This window comes from Octodon degus, unplaced genomic scaffold (genome assembly GCF_000260255.1).
Source record: "Octodon degus isolate 3935 unplaced genomic scaffold, OctDeg1.0 scaffold00067, whole genome shotgun sequence".
Classification (NCBI taxonomy): Eukaryota; Metazoa; Chordata; class Mammalia; order Rodentia; family Octodontidae; genus Octodon; species Octodon degus.
This window is the reverse complement of record NW_004524643.1, coordinates 4,299,293-4,314,286: the sequence shown is the minus strand read 5'-3', so window position 1 is coordinate 4,314,286 and position 14,994 is coordinate 4,299,293. Positions and strand designations below refer to the sequence as shown.

The window sequence follows — 14,994 nt, the reverse complement described above, 5'->3', positions numbered from 1 at the left end:
TAAAATGGGCGGAAAAGAGCAGACATGTCCATGTATCTCTTAGCATGGCTTGTGCTGTATTATAAACCATCAGTGCAAGCGCTGACCCTCATTATTTCCAGGGATTCTGCAGGGAGTCCCTGGGCAGTGGCGGCACAAGCACAATACAATCTCTGAGCTCCAGAGGTTGCCGAGATTTGATACCAGCAAGAGGGAGATAATCTTGACCCATGCTCACACCAAATGAGAGTGCCCCTAAGCCCCTACCCCCTGGCAGACAGGGATCTGGAAAACTCGAGAAGCAGCTAGAAGTGTGCCCAGAGGAGGCCAGGGGAAGATCATGCATGTCCTATGTGTGTGGGAAGGAGGTAGGGGCTTGTGTGAGAACGTTGGTGGTTCTGAGGTGCCAGGAAGGCTCCCTTGTTCTCATGGGGCCAGACTGGTTGCCTGGGTTTAGGCTTTAGGTGGTTAAAGGCACATCTCAAGCCTGTGTGCAGGCTGTGGCTGAGAAAACCTGGAAAGAAAAGGGACAGGACGACCCCCTTAGGGAAGTGGTCTCCTGACTGTGACCCTTGCTTTGTCTACTTGGTTATCCTCTGCCCTCTGAGGAGCCTGTCGCGGTTGGAGCTTGTTCTCAGTTTGGGTTGGCAGACAGAGCCTAGTCCCAGTGCTCGGTCCGCTTCCGTCCCAGTGCAGGAAGAAGAGTGCCTTGTCTTCCCTTGCGGCAGGCCAGAAAGCCTCCAGGAATCTTCCACTCCGGTGGACTTGGGCTTATAGACCTGGTGAGGCTGAGGGGTGGCAGGATCTTCTCACCCAAGATGGAGATGCTGGCCCTGGGGCTGCTGCCCAGGCTTAGCCAGTGACCAGGAGCCCAGCTTGGCCTCACCAGGTCCTCTGCAGCTTCCCTTCCTGCCCAGGTAATGACACTGAGGCTCCTTATACAACTTTCCCTTGTAAACAACTCAAAACAACTTGGGGCTAGCTTTGTGGAAGGCTCTCTGGGTTGGCGCTCCCTGTCCCTGCATCTCCTTTGTGAGCAGAGATCGATAATGTGGAGTTTATCATGCCCATCAATTCCAGCCTGTTAGACAACCATGTCACTCCCTTCTCACAGATGTCTTGTTTTTTATCTCTAGTGGAAAGTGGCTTGACTTTGAACAAGAATAAAAGGGGGACTTTTACGGCTTAATTTTACAAAGGAATGTGGCTCTTCTCCAGTGCGTGAGGGCTCAGTCTTTACAGCGAGGCATCCTCAAAGAGCTTAAGTGCAGGAGGCCTGGTTACACTGCCTGGCTCCCTGGGCACTGCTGTGCAGAGGTGAGTGGAGAGCGTGGGGAGAGAGCAGGGGCAGCCATCCAGGATAGGCGGGAGGGTGGGCCTCAAAGGGCGGGGCGGGGGCTGGCTTGGGTGCTGGGAGAACATCTCCATGCTGCCCTGAGACTATGGAGCTCGTGCCCCGCTGACTGGTGAAGCCAGGTAGATGGTATAGCAGCTGCATGGGGCTCAGGGAGGAGCAGTCCCGCTCGAGTGTGTTCTTGCAACAGGCCGCGTGCATCAGGAAGACATCCACCTTGTTCAGCACCCTGCAGTAACGGGGCTGTGGCCGGCAGTGTGTGCACGTCTTGTCTGCTGTGATATGTTCTCCTTCCTTCTTCAGCCCTTCCCTCAGCCCCATGGGCCCTGGTGCAGCGTGAAGAGGAAGAACCATGCCTGTGTGACTATGTGGAGTGTCTGTGTGGCTAAATTCAGCCAAAAACCCAACAGGGCTCAGCGTGCTGTGTGCTGGGCACTGCGTGGCCAGCGGGCTTGCACAGTCCGTAAGGCCAGCTTCCGTCCCCCGAAAGCTGGGCTCTCCTCACAGGCCAGCCAACTGACCTAGTGTGTTAGGGACATTAAGCACCGAAACTGGGAAAATCCTGGGCAAACCTGGACGAGTTGGTCACTTTTGTTATAATTTACCTTTTAAAAAATATTTTTAGGGCCGGCCAAATAGCTCAGCAGATTAAAGCGCCTGCAAGCAGGCACAGGAGCTGGAGGTTTGATCCCCAGGCCTGCCATGCTGGCCCCGCCCCCTGTGCTGAGATGGCGATTGAGATTGGGCGTGGTGGTGCACCTGTAATCCCAGCTCTTGGGAGGCTGTAAACAGGTGGATCATTAGGAGTCCGATCTATTAGTGAGACCCTGAACACCCTGCAGACCCTTCCCTAAAATAAATAAATAATATTTTTATTTATTTATTTATTTAGTTATTTATTTATTTGGTATAGTATCTCACTACACAGCTCAGACTTGTAGTGACCTTCCTGTCCCAGCCTCCCCAGTGCTGGGATTACAGGTGTGTTTCACCACCACGGTGTGCACCATGATTCCAGGGCTGGCACAGCATGTGGTACCAGGGATCGAGCCCAGGTCCTTGTGCTTGCTAGGCAGGCGCTTAGACTGCCAGGCTAGCTCCCCAGCCCACCTTCGTTATAATTTACATCCAGAAGGCCCTCCCCCACCAAAAAAAAATTCTCATGTGCTCAGAGCTGGGGCTTTGGGAGGTGACTGCGTCATGGGGGTGCCTACTCCTCAGTGTGTCTCACCTGAGGGAGTTCAGCAGCTGAGCGTGCTGCTAGGAACTGGAGACTTTCTGGGGGCTGGTCCCTGGCTGTGTCATCTGGAACGGCCAGTGTCCTTCTCTGTCGAGCAAGTGGTGGAGCAAGGGGTCTTGTAGGAAGGGAGGAAAGGTTTACGAACGACTTTGGCAGTGGGATGGGTGCCGCTCACCCCATGTGACACAGATCTCTACAGATCCTCTCCTGCTCTGCTGAGGACGTGGGTAAGAGCCAAGGTGCCCTGTCCAGGGTCACGCAGCAAGGTGGGGCAAGGCCGGGCCTGGGCCGCTGCCTTCATTCTCTGGGCAGTGCTTGTTCCCTAAAGTCTGTCTGCCTTATGTGTCTGACCCTGCCTCACCTCTTTATTTACCCAGAACTACTTTCTTAAGATTAAGTGCAGAAAATCTAGAGGCAGGGATGGCAGAGATGAAGGGAGTCACAGGATGTAAAGAGAGCAGCGGGCTGCAGGTGGCAGGGGCTGTGACAGCCAGCAGCCCCCAGGAGAGAAGGGGAGAAAGGAAAGACATGAAGAGGTCAGGACAGTTAGCCTGGAGGGATCACTTAATTACAGCACAACAAGGCTGAGAACTTCCTGAGGCCTGGGGTGAGCAATCAGGGCCGCAAGTCCAAGGGAAGAGAGGAGAAGAGAATGACCTGCCATAGAGAAGGACCTGACTCTCCAAGGTGGGAGAGGCTTGGAAGAAAAATGAATGTGTGTGTGTGTGTGTGTGTGTGTGTGTGTGTGTGTGTGTGTGTTTATGTAGTACCCAGAATCAAAGTTGGGTATCTGTACTTGCCAAGCAGGTGCTTATGCCACTGAGCTATCTCCCCAGCCCAGGAAAAGGAACATTCTGAGACCAGTGGTATGCATGTAAAAATAAACCTCTTGGCTTTGTTTCATGCCAAGAACATTCACTAAACACATACTATGTGTCAGGCTCAGATAGGAGGCCGAGTCTCAAAACACAGAGACAGTAAATAAACACAAATATGATGAAGTATACTAGGTATGCTGGTATGTACATCAATTTTCATATAAAAATCTTGTGTATGAAAGTCCTTCAGATGAAAATAGTGGTCAGCAGGGTTTAGCTTGTAAAACAAATATAAATTTTGCTTCTGCCTGAAGAAAACGTCATTAGACATAGGTTCCAGAGAGCAGCAGCTCACACCATTATGGCTGCTATTAGGAGAAATTGAAATTGGTGTCCTAGGAAACGGGTGATTTGTTAATTATATTCTGAACTAAGAAAGGAAGAGAGTAGGAAAAGGTAGTCACCTCCTTTCTCTGAATTCATGGGAAACTCTCTGGGCAAGCATGAGGTCGAGAGCCACAGGTTCCAGCGCTCGGAGGACAGCAGCAGGTAGGACAATGAACCTGCACCAGCCCATTGAGCTTAGCGGGAGCTGTCCATTGTACTTACATTAAAGAAGGATGTGTGCTCTTTGGTTGACCACATGGGGCATTAGTCATAACATGCAATTAACAAGTAGTTTCTGTGATAATATTCATGTCTGTTTCCATGCCCAGGAAAAGCCATTGGTCTTAATTATTGCCCCATTAAATAAGGATTAGCCAGAAGAATTTTTGACTGTCAATCACAAACCTTTTAGTTGTTGTTATAATAATTGTATTCACAATAAAATAAATTGGAGGGCCAGCCATATAGCTCAGCGGATTAAAGCTCCTGCATGGCATGGGGACCTATCCCCAGGCCTGCCGTGCCAGCATGGTGGCGAGCACCTGTAATCCCAGCGCTTGGGAGGCTGTAAACAGGCAGATCACTATGCGTCCGATCTAGTAGTGAGACCCTGAACACCCTGTAGACCTTTCCCTAAAAATACAAAAAAAAAAAAAAAAAAAAAAATGGAAATGATTCTATAAGTGTAAGAATCATTCCAATCCCAGCATGGAGGTCCCATCTACACTTCCAGTGCTTGGGAAGCTGAAGCAGGATGTTTGCAGATTCAGCCTATATGGCCAACCTGGGCTCCACGGAGACCTTGTCTCCATAAGGTCATTCCAGGTTTTCTCTTTCATTAAAGTTCTTCCAGCCACCTCTCCACTCTCTTCATCCTTTCGCTGCAGTTGGGTAAACTGGCTTCCCCTTGTCTAGATGCAGCACTTTCTATAGGCCATGTGGAGCCTTCCCATTCCATGGAAGTTTCTGATCAAGCTTTGTCTCTTAATAGAGGGCTTCCTGGCCACTCCCGAGAACAGCGGGGGCATCAGTACATCATCTAATCCTTCACTACTCTTCATTTTAGTGCATGCATCACATTGCATTGTCTGTCTGCTTCCATGTTTGTCTCTTTCCCTTGTCAAAAAATAAGCTCCATGAGGACAAGGACTATGTGTGATTCTCTCAGTGTGTGATATACTCCCTGCCTGGTGGAAGAAGCTCAATAAATATTTAGTCCATTAAATACAAGAATGAATGAATTCTGTGCCAATCTGTTAACTGAATGGTTTTATTAAAATTGCAAGTGTGAAGTAGATTTGGGGAAAGGCTCAACTCTTTCCCTTCCCCCACCCCCCATCTCCCTTGGGGAGAGAAGGAGAGCTGGAAATAGAATGGGAGAAGTTTCTGTAAATTTCTGGTAACCATAGAGACGGTGATTTTAGTTTATTAATCTCATGCTCTTAAGCAGGCTGGGGCCCCATGGTGATTTCTGCAAATTGCTCGGCGCTGGTTATCCTGCAGCCTTCCTCATTAAGGAAGAGCAGCCCCATTCCTATCCTGTAGCACTTTAATTACCGACGAGTAGAAGCCCAGCACTGTTACGCTCATCATCGTGAGCTCTAACCTGGCTGCACCTCCCATGTTGGAGCAGCAGAACATGGTCACCACCCCTAAAGCCTGGAGGCTTCAGTGGCAGGAGGTAAATGTGGGCCACTGCCTCCCCAAGCCCGGATCTTGGAACAGGGTTGAAATGTCTTCCCTGTGTTTGACAATGGCAGCTCAGTGCCGTCTGGGGCATCCTTTAGTTTTAGCCAGGGAAAGACACCAGCATGGTTTTCTGCCACCTCTGTCTGGCCTCTTTTGGGAGTGTGATTTAAGGGTTGTTTGTTCCTCTTCTGATAGAGAATGACAGCTTTTACAAGTTTGCCTGTAGTTCTTTGGGTAATGGCTTCAGGGAAGACTTTTATCTATGGCTGTTCCTTCCCCAGAGAAGAGTCTGGTGCGGACATAGGGAGACCAGAGAGGCGGGGGTGGGGGGTGTTACCTTGACAACTTTCTCCCAGTGCAGCCCTAGGTGGGGATCAACCTCTTTGGGCCTCATTGTCTTTTGTGAATGAGATTGGGCTTGCTGTTTCTGTCCCTCGCTTCTGTGAAGCTCTGATAGTGGCTTCAGTCTGTTTCCCAGGCTGGACCCTGAATGAATGATGGGGAGAAGAAGCACCCAAGCAGGATGCCCGCTGGATGAAGGAGAGCGTGTTTGCCTAGTAGACATCTCTCGGGGCAGACACACTTCCCACCCAAGCCTGGTCTGGCCTAAGGTCTGGCCTCCCTCCAGCATTGGTATTGTGGAAATGCTAAGACTTGATGTGGCTGTATTCTCCATCCTGTTGGTTTAGAAACATCGAGTCACTCTTCCAGGGAACACTCAGGGACAGCATGCAGCAGCCATATGCTGCACTGCATGCTTGGGTCCAGCTATCCAGCTTCGCCAGGCCCTAGCAGTTCCTCCCATAGCGTGGGACAAAGTGTTCTGGAGCTTGTGGGATTTTTCTGCAGAACACATCAGGGTCATCTTCCACATGACAGAGGAGAAGCTCTTGGCAGTCTGGGCTCCCAAGCACATAAGGCAGCAGAGCTGGAGTGACACAGAGGCCGGGGCTGTGCCTGGGTTCCTCCGGCTGATTGACCAACAGATCCCAGAGCTTGGCTGTTCTCCTTTCCAGGTGCCGCAACCTGTCGTTCCCCAGCAGCCTACCGGAAGTGAGTATCGTGTTCATCTTCGTCAATGAGGCGCTCTCGGTGCTGCTGCGCTCCATTCACTCAGCCATCAAGCGCACACCCTCGCACCTGCTCAAGGAGATCATCCTGGTGGACGACAATAGCAGCAACGGTGAGTGCCTGCCTCTGCTCCAGGGTCTCATTTCCTCAAGGGTCTTGGTGAGTGTCACTTCTCTGGGATGTCAGCTCTTGTACACTGGCAGTGACTGTCTTCTGTGAAGTAGCGTTTTACTGAGAGGTGTTCTTCAGTCTTGGCCAGAAGGGTTGTGGCTTGGTGTTGTGTTATCAGTGAGGGTGGTGATGGTGGAGGTGTTGGTGCTGCTGCTGGTGGAGGTTGTAGTAGTGGTGATGGGGGCTGGGTGGCAGTGGATGCTCAAGCCAGGAACAGCAATAGAGCCGGCAACTGTCTAGCATCTTGCTCAATCCCCTGTGTCTTCTCCATCTGTCCCTAGCAAGGTCTGGGGTGACCTGCAAATGTCTCATTGAGGTCTTTATGTCACTACCTCTCCATCTCCAGCCTCTATCCTTGGGTACACATTCCCTGGCCTCAAATCCCCCGTCATATACCACCCCCGTGATTCTCCAAAGTGAAAGACCTTGTGTGGAGATAGTTTAGAAATTGCACTGTTGGTAAGACCATTTCTATGGATGTGCTTTTGATGATGATGTGATTTTTTAAAAAATAGACAGTGAGGTCATCAGATCACAGAGTCCCTGGGGGTTATCTTTTTGAGCCTTCTCTAATATAGGTAATAAATTTCCCAGTGAATCAGTTGCTGTAATGAGATGGGTAGTTTATGATTTGTTATCAATTAAAGCTGAAACATATCAGATAATTGAAATGCATTTAATCTCAATAAGCAAATTTTCTTTTTCATTTTATCATCATGTAGTAGGCAGTGTAGGAGCCGCGCTGTGTAGAGATTTCTGAAGGACAATTTGTGTGGCTCACTGGACTCTCACTGTGCCAGAAAAGAAGGAAAAGGTATCAAATGTGTCAGCCAACAGGTAACACAGTTTCAAAGGTGATTGTGTATTGTGACAGAGATAGGAGGGGACCCAGCTCCCATCTCTGCTGCCTATCGACTATCACTTTCCTTGGCCCCTGAACAAAGTTTCTGTGCTCCAGTGGCTTACACCAGGCAACCCATGGGCCTACCCCCCAGCTTCACCCAGGCCTGCTCGTCCCTGCCTACCTTAGCTTAGAAGGACACAAGAGATGAAGAATGAGGACATCCACAAGCCAAGAAGCATCCATGGACCCAGTCCTGCTGCCCCTCCTCACATGCCAGAGAACAGAAAGCCATTTGTCTCTAGTCTACACGGAAATTGAGGAAAAATTGATACTGCACTCAAGAAACTTAATTGTATTTGAGAAACTTGGAAGAAGAAAGCAAGGCAGATGCAGAAGGTTGAATATTTGAATTCAAAAGTTCGGATTTTATTTTGTTAACAGTGGTTACCATCAAAAGTTTGTGGTCAGAAAAGTGAAGTGGTGAAAGTGGAACCATTAAGATTGGTCATCCTAGTATCAGTGAGGAGAAGGACTGTCAGAGGGAAGAAATTGGTGAGAAGGCTGTTGCTGCAGGATAGACGAGGGGCACTCCACACCCCTGAGGTTCTGGGTGTGTGGGAATCAAGGGCAAGGCACAGTCCTGACCAATACTGTAAAAGAAGTTTCCACTGAACCTGTCATTGGCAGGTGGCCCAAAGGAGGGCAGGTCAGTGAGAACTGCAGGTTGCAAGTCAGGCTCACTTGGAGGATGAGTGTGAGTAACCCTAAGGAAAGAGGGGAAAAGGAGCCGGGATGTGGAGCAGTGTTGATTTCTGTGCAGTGCGTGCAAGAATGAGTCACTTGGATGGGCTGGGGAGATAGCTCAGTGGAATAAGTGTTTGTCTGGCAAGCACAAGGTCCTGAGTTTGATTCCTGATACCACCAAAAAAAAAGAATCACTTGGGAGGTTTCAAAGTGAAAGTGGGAGGGGCCAGCAAGATAGCTCAGAGAGCTAAAGCACCTGCTGAGGCAAGCTTAGGCGAGCACAGGGACTGCTCCTTGATCCCCAGCACTACATGCCATGCCAGCCTGGCCAGAGTGCAGGCGTAGAGGTGCACACCGGTAACCCCAGCACTGGGGAGGCTGAAAGCAGGAGGATCACCATGAGTCCGAGCTGCATACAGGAGGACCACCATAAGTCTGAGCTGTTTAGTGAGACCTTGCAACAGCCAAATACAAGAGGAAGAGGAAGAGGACGAGGAAGTGGAAGCGGAAGTGGAAGGGGAAAGGGAAGGGGAAGGCGAATGCGAAGGAGAAGGAGAAGGAGGAGGAGAAGGAGAAGGAGGAGAAGGAGAAGAAGAAGGGAAATACGGGAGTTTTGTGGTGATAGTACAGTTTTATGGTTTTGTAGAGATGGTACAAGGAAGTATCTTGATTGTAGCAGTCGGTACACAGAGCTACACGTGTGCTAAAACTGCACACACCTGTACACACATGTTCCCGTGACTGCCAGAGTAACTGCAGAGATCTGAGCCAGCCTCATGGGTGTAGCAGCATCGGTGTGCTGGCTTCGACACTGCACTGTAGTTGTGCAATGTGTTACCACAGAGGAGGCTGTGTGGAGGCTGGACGGCACCTTCCTGTACATCTGGAGGTGTCTTTAATTATTCCAAAATTTAAAGTTAAAATGAATAAACAAAAGTGCTGCCCAGGCGGTCTATATTAAGTTGGAGGTGGCACCTGGAGGTCACTGTTCTAAAAAGTGCTCTTGCTGAGTCACAGCTCCGGCTGGCAGCCTGTGGCGGAATACATAATGTGTGGCTTCCTGTTTGTCCATGTGGAGTTCCCAATGCCCAGTGCGAAGGGAAGAATTCGGCTGGAGCCAAAGTCATGAATTCAGGGCCCCTCGGTGTGGGGATAAGCCTCAGCGCAGCCTCCTCTGTGGTTACGTCTTACACAACCACAGTGCAGTGTGGAGGACTCTCAGCCCAGCCTTAGTTTCTTCCTCTGTGAAAAGAGAACCCTAATCTACCCCTGCTTGCCTCCCTGCCAGCAGTGGTACACGTGACTGTGGAGTGAGGGGTCCGTGTCACTGTCGCCAGCCTCCAGCGTGTTGCCTGGGGGCCAGGATATGGCTAGTGACCTGCACAATCAGAGATTGGGAGAAGAAAGTCAGGGGACTTGCATTTGGAGTCTTGTGGGGAGTACATGAAACCATCTGCTGTGAGGAGAGGGTGTCAGGAGAGAAGAAGAGAGGGGGGCCAGTGGAGGAGAGAGAGAAAGAGCAGAAGCTTGTAAGAAAGGACCCAGGAGGGTGGGTTAGCTGCTGGGAGACAGGGGAGGACAGCTGTACACATCTGGAAGACAGTGTAGTCCCATGAGCTTCATTCAGATAGCTGTGTGTTTGCCAAAGGTAGAAAGGCAAGGTGTCTGAGGAGGCCCTGCACTTGGCAGGTGCCGATCATGGAGCCCAGTGGGAAGTGGAGTTAGAAAAAGGCCAAGCTGGGCAATGGAAGCCAGGCAAGTGAGCAGAGAGTGGATGCAGAGTTTCTGTCAGGGATTTTGATTATGGAGGAGAATCTTAAGCTAAGCCGAGAACTGAGGCAATGTGTTTCAAAATAAAAAATAAAAATCCCTATAATCTACAGTGAGAAATAAATTTACACTGTGACCCAGAATGACATACCTGCTTATGCCGGTCCATGCAGGATTGAAACAAAACTTTTAAGAAATAACACCTACCTTTGCCCTGTGCAGAGCACTCTGCTATTTTCTATTGTGTTCTGTTCTGTGCTATTGAGTTCTATTGTGTTGCATTTTATTCTACTTCTCTCCTCCTTTTTGAAAAGGCAGCTTGTTCTCAGAGCCCTGAGTGCATATTAGAATCTGCTAGAGAGCTATTTAAAAATTCGGGTGGTCCAAGTAGTGATTTAATGGGTCTGGAGAGGAGTACCTGGGGCCGGGGGGATGGCTCAGTGGAATAAGTGCTTCCCTGGCAAGCGCAAGGACCTGAGTTCAATCCCCAGTTCCGAAAAAAAAAAAAAAAAGATATGAGAGGAGTATGTGAGTCCCCTGAGGCTGAGGTCTAGAGCAGGACCTCTGTGGAGGGAGAAGATGGAGCCAAGGCCCAGAGACCAGGGTTGCCTCTGGAAAGAAAGGGTTACCTGTCCCCCCTCAGTAGCCACAGATGGCCGGGCAGTGGGACAGCTGGAGGTGAGGAGGGGTGCTGTGGCCTCTGTCCCAGGCCCTGTGGCAAGCAGGGCCCTGGCAAGGGTCAGGTCCTGGCTAGAGGACCTTTTGTGAATGAGGCAGAGAGGTGACCAGGAGTGGAGCTCTCCTAGGCTAGTCTGAGCTGAAGTCCCCAAGGGAGGAGCAGATGAGACACCCAGAGGAAGGGCGCTGCTGGGCCTCAGGACAGGCTGCAGGAGCTCGCTGTGGTGGGGCAGCTGTGGCTGTACTTCAGAAGGCTCCATTTTTAAGAACTGCTCCTTCTAGGCGTTATCTCCCGTAGGACCCTGATTTATTTTTCATCAGGCCCACCAGCTTGTGTCCATGAGCATTCCTGGAGTGTGGAGAGAATGATGGATCAGATCGGGGCTCTGCCATAAGCACAAAATGGGCTAATGGGGGCTCGTTTCTGGCCGTGGTCCTGCCACTGCCTGGCTATGGGCTTTGGTCCTTTCAGGTACCCTGTAGGGACATTAGACCCCACCTTGCCCCATCAGCTGACAGAGTGGCTGAGGAGAGTCTGGGGAGATGGGGAGCCTGTTCTGGGCAAGCAGTGGGATGCTACGGGCGCCCCAAGAACAAATGAAAATGACAGTTATGAAAATAACTACAATAATGACACCAGTGCGGTGACACAGCTACCACGTAAAGGCTGCGTGCCCGTGGGGACAGCACGCCACATGACTTGGCACCTGGCCAGCGTTTCAGTTCTAGCTTCTTCCTTGCTGTGTGCTCTTGACACCTGTGGACCCTCTTCTCCTTATCTGTGAGGTGTGTAATGCCGCCCTCCAGGACCGCTTGGAGGCTTGGACCAGATAAGGCCTGACGGAAGGGACAGGGGACGCTGGTGTTTAAAATCCTTTGTTTAGCAGCCCAGAGCACCAGCGGTCTCCCTCACCGAGGCCTTCTCTGTGTTTGTCACAAGCTCCGTGCACCCGAGCCTTTTTCCTCCCCGCTGTTCTTCGCATGGGGTCAGCCCTGGGCTTCCTCCAGCTCAGGAAAGCAGCGGCAAGCCCTGCTGTCCTCATCCCAGTCTCCAGGCTTCAGCTCTTCCAGACCAGAGACCCCTGCGTTCTGCCTTCTTTGAAACATCCTTGGCGAGCTCTGCTTTTTCAGGGCTGGCTTGTAGGTGGGACATTGTCACCATGCGGTGCAGTCTCAGACAGCGGTGGTTGAGCTGGATTATGAAGTCATGCCAGGGCCCCTCCTGTCCTGGGTCTTGGGCGCCAGCTGTGGCCCCATCTGGCATGCTCTGCTCGCCGCTCTCCATCCCACTATGACCTGCCTTTCTACCTCTTTGGACCTTGGCTCGAGCGCCAGGCCAGGGCTGTCACGGAGACACTCCACTTAAGTGGCAGCCCTCTCCCCTCACTCCGAGGCTGCCCTCGGGTCTTCCCTGAATAGCACCTGCTGCCCTCTGCTGGACTGAACTCACCAGTGTACTTTCCCGAATTTCTTTGCACATTTTCCCTCCACTTGTCGGTAAGTTCCGGGGAACCAGGAACGTCCGCACGCCCCTGCTGTGCCTCCAGCCTCCAGGACAGTGGCCCGTATGTGCAGAGCCTAAGTACACATGGGTTCCAGGAAAGGATGAGTGTGTAAGTGTGCACTCTGCCGAGCCGGGGCCAGGCCCGGAATCTGCATTTTTGCAAACTTCCTGGAGCATTCCGGAGCAGCAGGACACCCTGAGTCTCTGTTCTGTGCATGCTGCAGTGGGGCAGCCTGTAACAACAGTCCCCACTCTGTCCAGCTCCCTGCAGGCAGCAGCACTGTGGATGAGGCCTCTGGGGCCAGCCTCAGCAGATGGTGTGAATACAGACAGACAGTAGGTGGAAGGCGGAGCCAATAGGAGGCGCTCTTGCTGTTTTCTGGACTTGGCCTGCACTCAGTCCCCCAGACTCGGAGGACCGACCCTAGACCGCGTCACCAGCGTCTGCAAGCATCCCCAGCAGTCCTCCCTGCCCCGCCTGCTCTGCAATTCAGAACCTGTGTTGCCCTCCGCTGGCTCCTCCTCCTCCTTGTTATCACAGGAAAATGGGCTGACTGCATCTCTGAACCTCCTGCTTTTAATTACCAGGCTTTCATTGAATCCCAGTGGGCCACTGTCATTAGCCGGGACTGGGTGACACAACCTCTACGGGCTCCAGAGGGAGGGAAGTTTTAGGGTGCTCAGTGCAGAGCATTAGCTTCGCCTTTGACTCTTGACAGCCATTCACCTGTTCACACATTTAGTCAGTCATTCAATCTGTTGCTTTGTGCTCAGTCGTGGGCTCGTTCGTGCCACACAGACAGACATGGGAGCTCGGTGGTTGAGACCTTTCTGGGTTCCCTCTTCAGCTGCTGCCAAGACACCTAACCCCACAGTTCTCCTCCCCGTCTTTGGATGCAAACATCTCCTTGGACTCAGCTTCTGTTTCCTTTTTGCATTCATGCCCTCTTGGTAAACAGACACACTGTACACCTGTCTGTCCTTTCCACTTGGGATTTCAACGCTGATCTGAATTCTTTGCTCTGCTCTCTCCTTCATGCTGGCCATGTTTGCACAGAACCATTCAAGCCAAGAGGAGGCATAAAACTGGGCAGGCTTCAGGAGACAGGCAGAACAGCGCTGTCCCTTGGTGTCACAGGGGCAGACAGATGGCTGATGACAGTTCAGAGAAACTGTGACCTATGAGCCAGTCATCCCAGCTGGCTCTCCATGGGTAACTGAGAGCCTGTGTGGGACCAACACTTGCCAGTGTCTCTTGTCTTTGTAGCAGAGCTATAAGCTAGCGCCTCAGCCTTCTACCCCCAGCCACAGCCCCTCCCTTCACCGTGTATTCCCTGGCTTTGTCCTGACTCCAGGTCTCCTGCTTCTCTGCACTGTACATGGGCAAGTGGGCCACAGTCAGGCAGCCCTGAGTTGGGTGGCTCCGGGTGTGTGGCCTGTTATTTCTCATTGCTGGTACACAATAGCTGATGCCCACAACTTCAAGAAGCAAAGGTTTATTTAGCTCACAGTGCATTGTCAGCTGGATCTGAAGCAGGGCAGCGGGGTAGAGGGCATGGCAGAGGAAGCTTGCTTGAAGCATGGCAGCCAGGAGACAGAGCTAAGGAGGGAGGGAGAGGGACCCGAGAGACCCACCTCCTCCAGGCAGGCTTCCCCTCCCAACCTCACATTTAGCTACAAACTCATCAGTGGACAGATGGCCCAGTCACCTTCCAAAAGCCCCACTTATGAGCTCTGCCCAGGCTGGGTGAGGGAACTGCGCCAGTGGCCCCCACACCCTGGCTTCACTTTGCCTCATTGGGTTTAGCTGGGTACTGACTTCCTGACCATTGTGAGCCGTTTAGTAGCCTGGGAAAGAGGAACCCAGGACTCGTCCCAGTGTCTCAGTGTCTAGCTCACAGAAGTCATGCATTCAGTTTTGTGGACAAAAGGACAGTCACAGTGCCCCAGAGAAGATGTAGCCAGTTGCTCTATCTCACAGATAAGGAAGCTTAGTTTCCGAGAGATTAGAAAAATAGTGCTCAGTGGCCAAGGCGAGAGACAGAAGCAGAAACCCACGTCCTCTGGCTCTGGAACCCATGTCTCTCTCACACTGCTGGGACCAGGAGGAGGTATGGACACAGGCGTCTTCCTCCCTGGCTCCCCCCATTGCTTCTTAGAGAGGGCAGCCCAGAGTCAGATGACCGTGCCATGCCCTGAGATGGCAGGCCTGTGTCCTGATGTCCTGTCGTAGACTAGCCCTGCATGGTGACCCTTTCGGGTACCCATGATCACTGAAGGCCTGGGTCTACCTCAAGGGGGCTTGGGCCAGAAGAGCTCCAGGTGCTGGCTAGACCACCACCCAGCTGCTGTCTCTGGCCAGGGATGGAGTTTGATCCCTACTTCCCCAGACCTGGGCCTCAGACCAGAATGACTTCCGGTGACCAAGGTAGACAGAGTTCCTACCAGGCACCCCAGCTCACTAAGCACTCATATGTGCCAGAATTAGTTCATGTACTTCTTATAATTAATATCCTGTAATGGTGAAAACCATCATCAGTGTCATTTTGTGTAACAGGGAAATGGGCACAAGGAATGTGTGGAGCTTAGCCAAAGTCACACAGAGATAGGGAGTCTGAGCCCTGACTGCCTGGTCTAGGAGCCTCCACACTTGACCATTAAATGGGCTGCCTCTGGTGCACCTTGTGTTTCCGGATTCCAAAAGCTGTATTTGTGCTTTGTCATCATTTGTTTCCTCTGTCCTCT

The 14,994-nt window shown here is 51.6% G+C and overlaps 1 protein-coding gene across 1 annotated transcript in view; it reads left to right on the top strand.

The window, feature by feature from the left end:
- Galnt18 (polypeptide N-acetylgalactosaminyltransferase 18) overlaps positions 1-14,994 on the top strand; it is a 346,030-nt gene that overhangs the window by 178,388 nt on the left and 152,648 nt on the right. Inside the window, exon 3 of the mRNA XM_004634877.2 lies at positions 6,484-6,650. Within this exon, the coding sequence (XP_004634934.1) occupies positions 6,484-6,650 (167 nt within the window). The remainder of the gene's footprint in view (positions 1-6,483; positions 6,651-14,994) is intronic.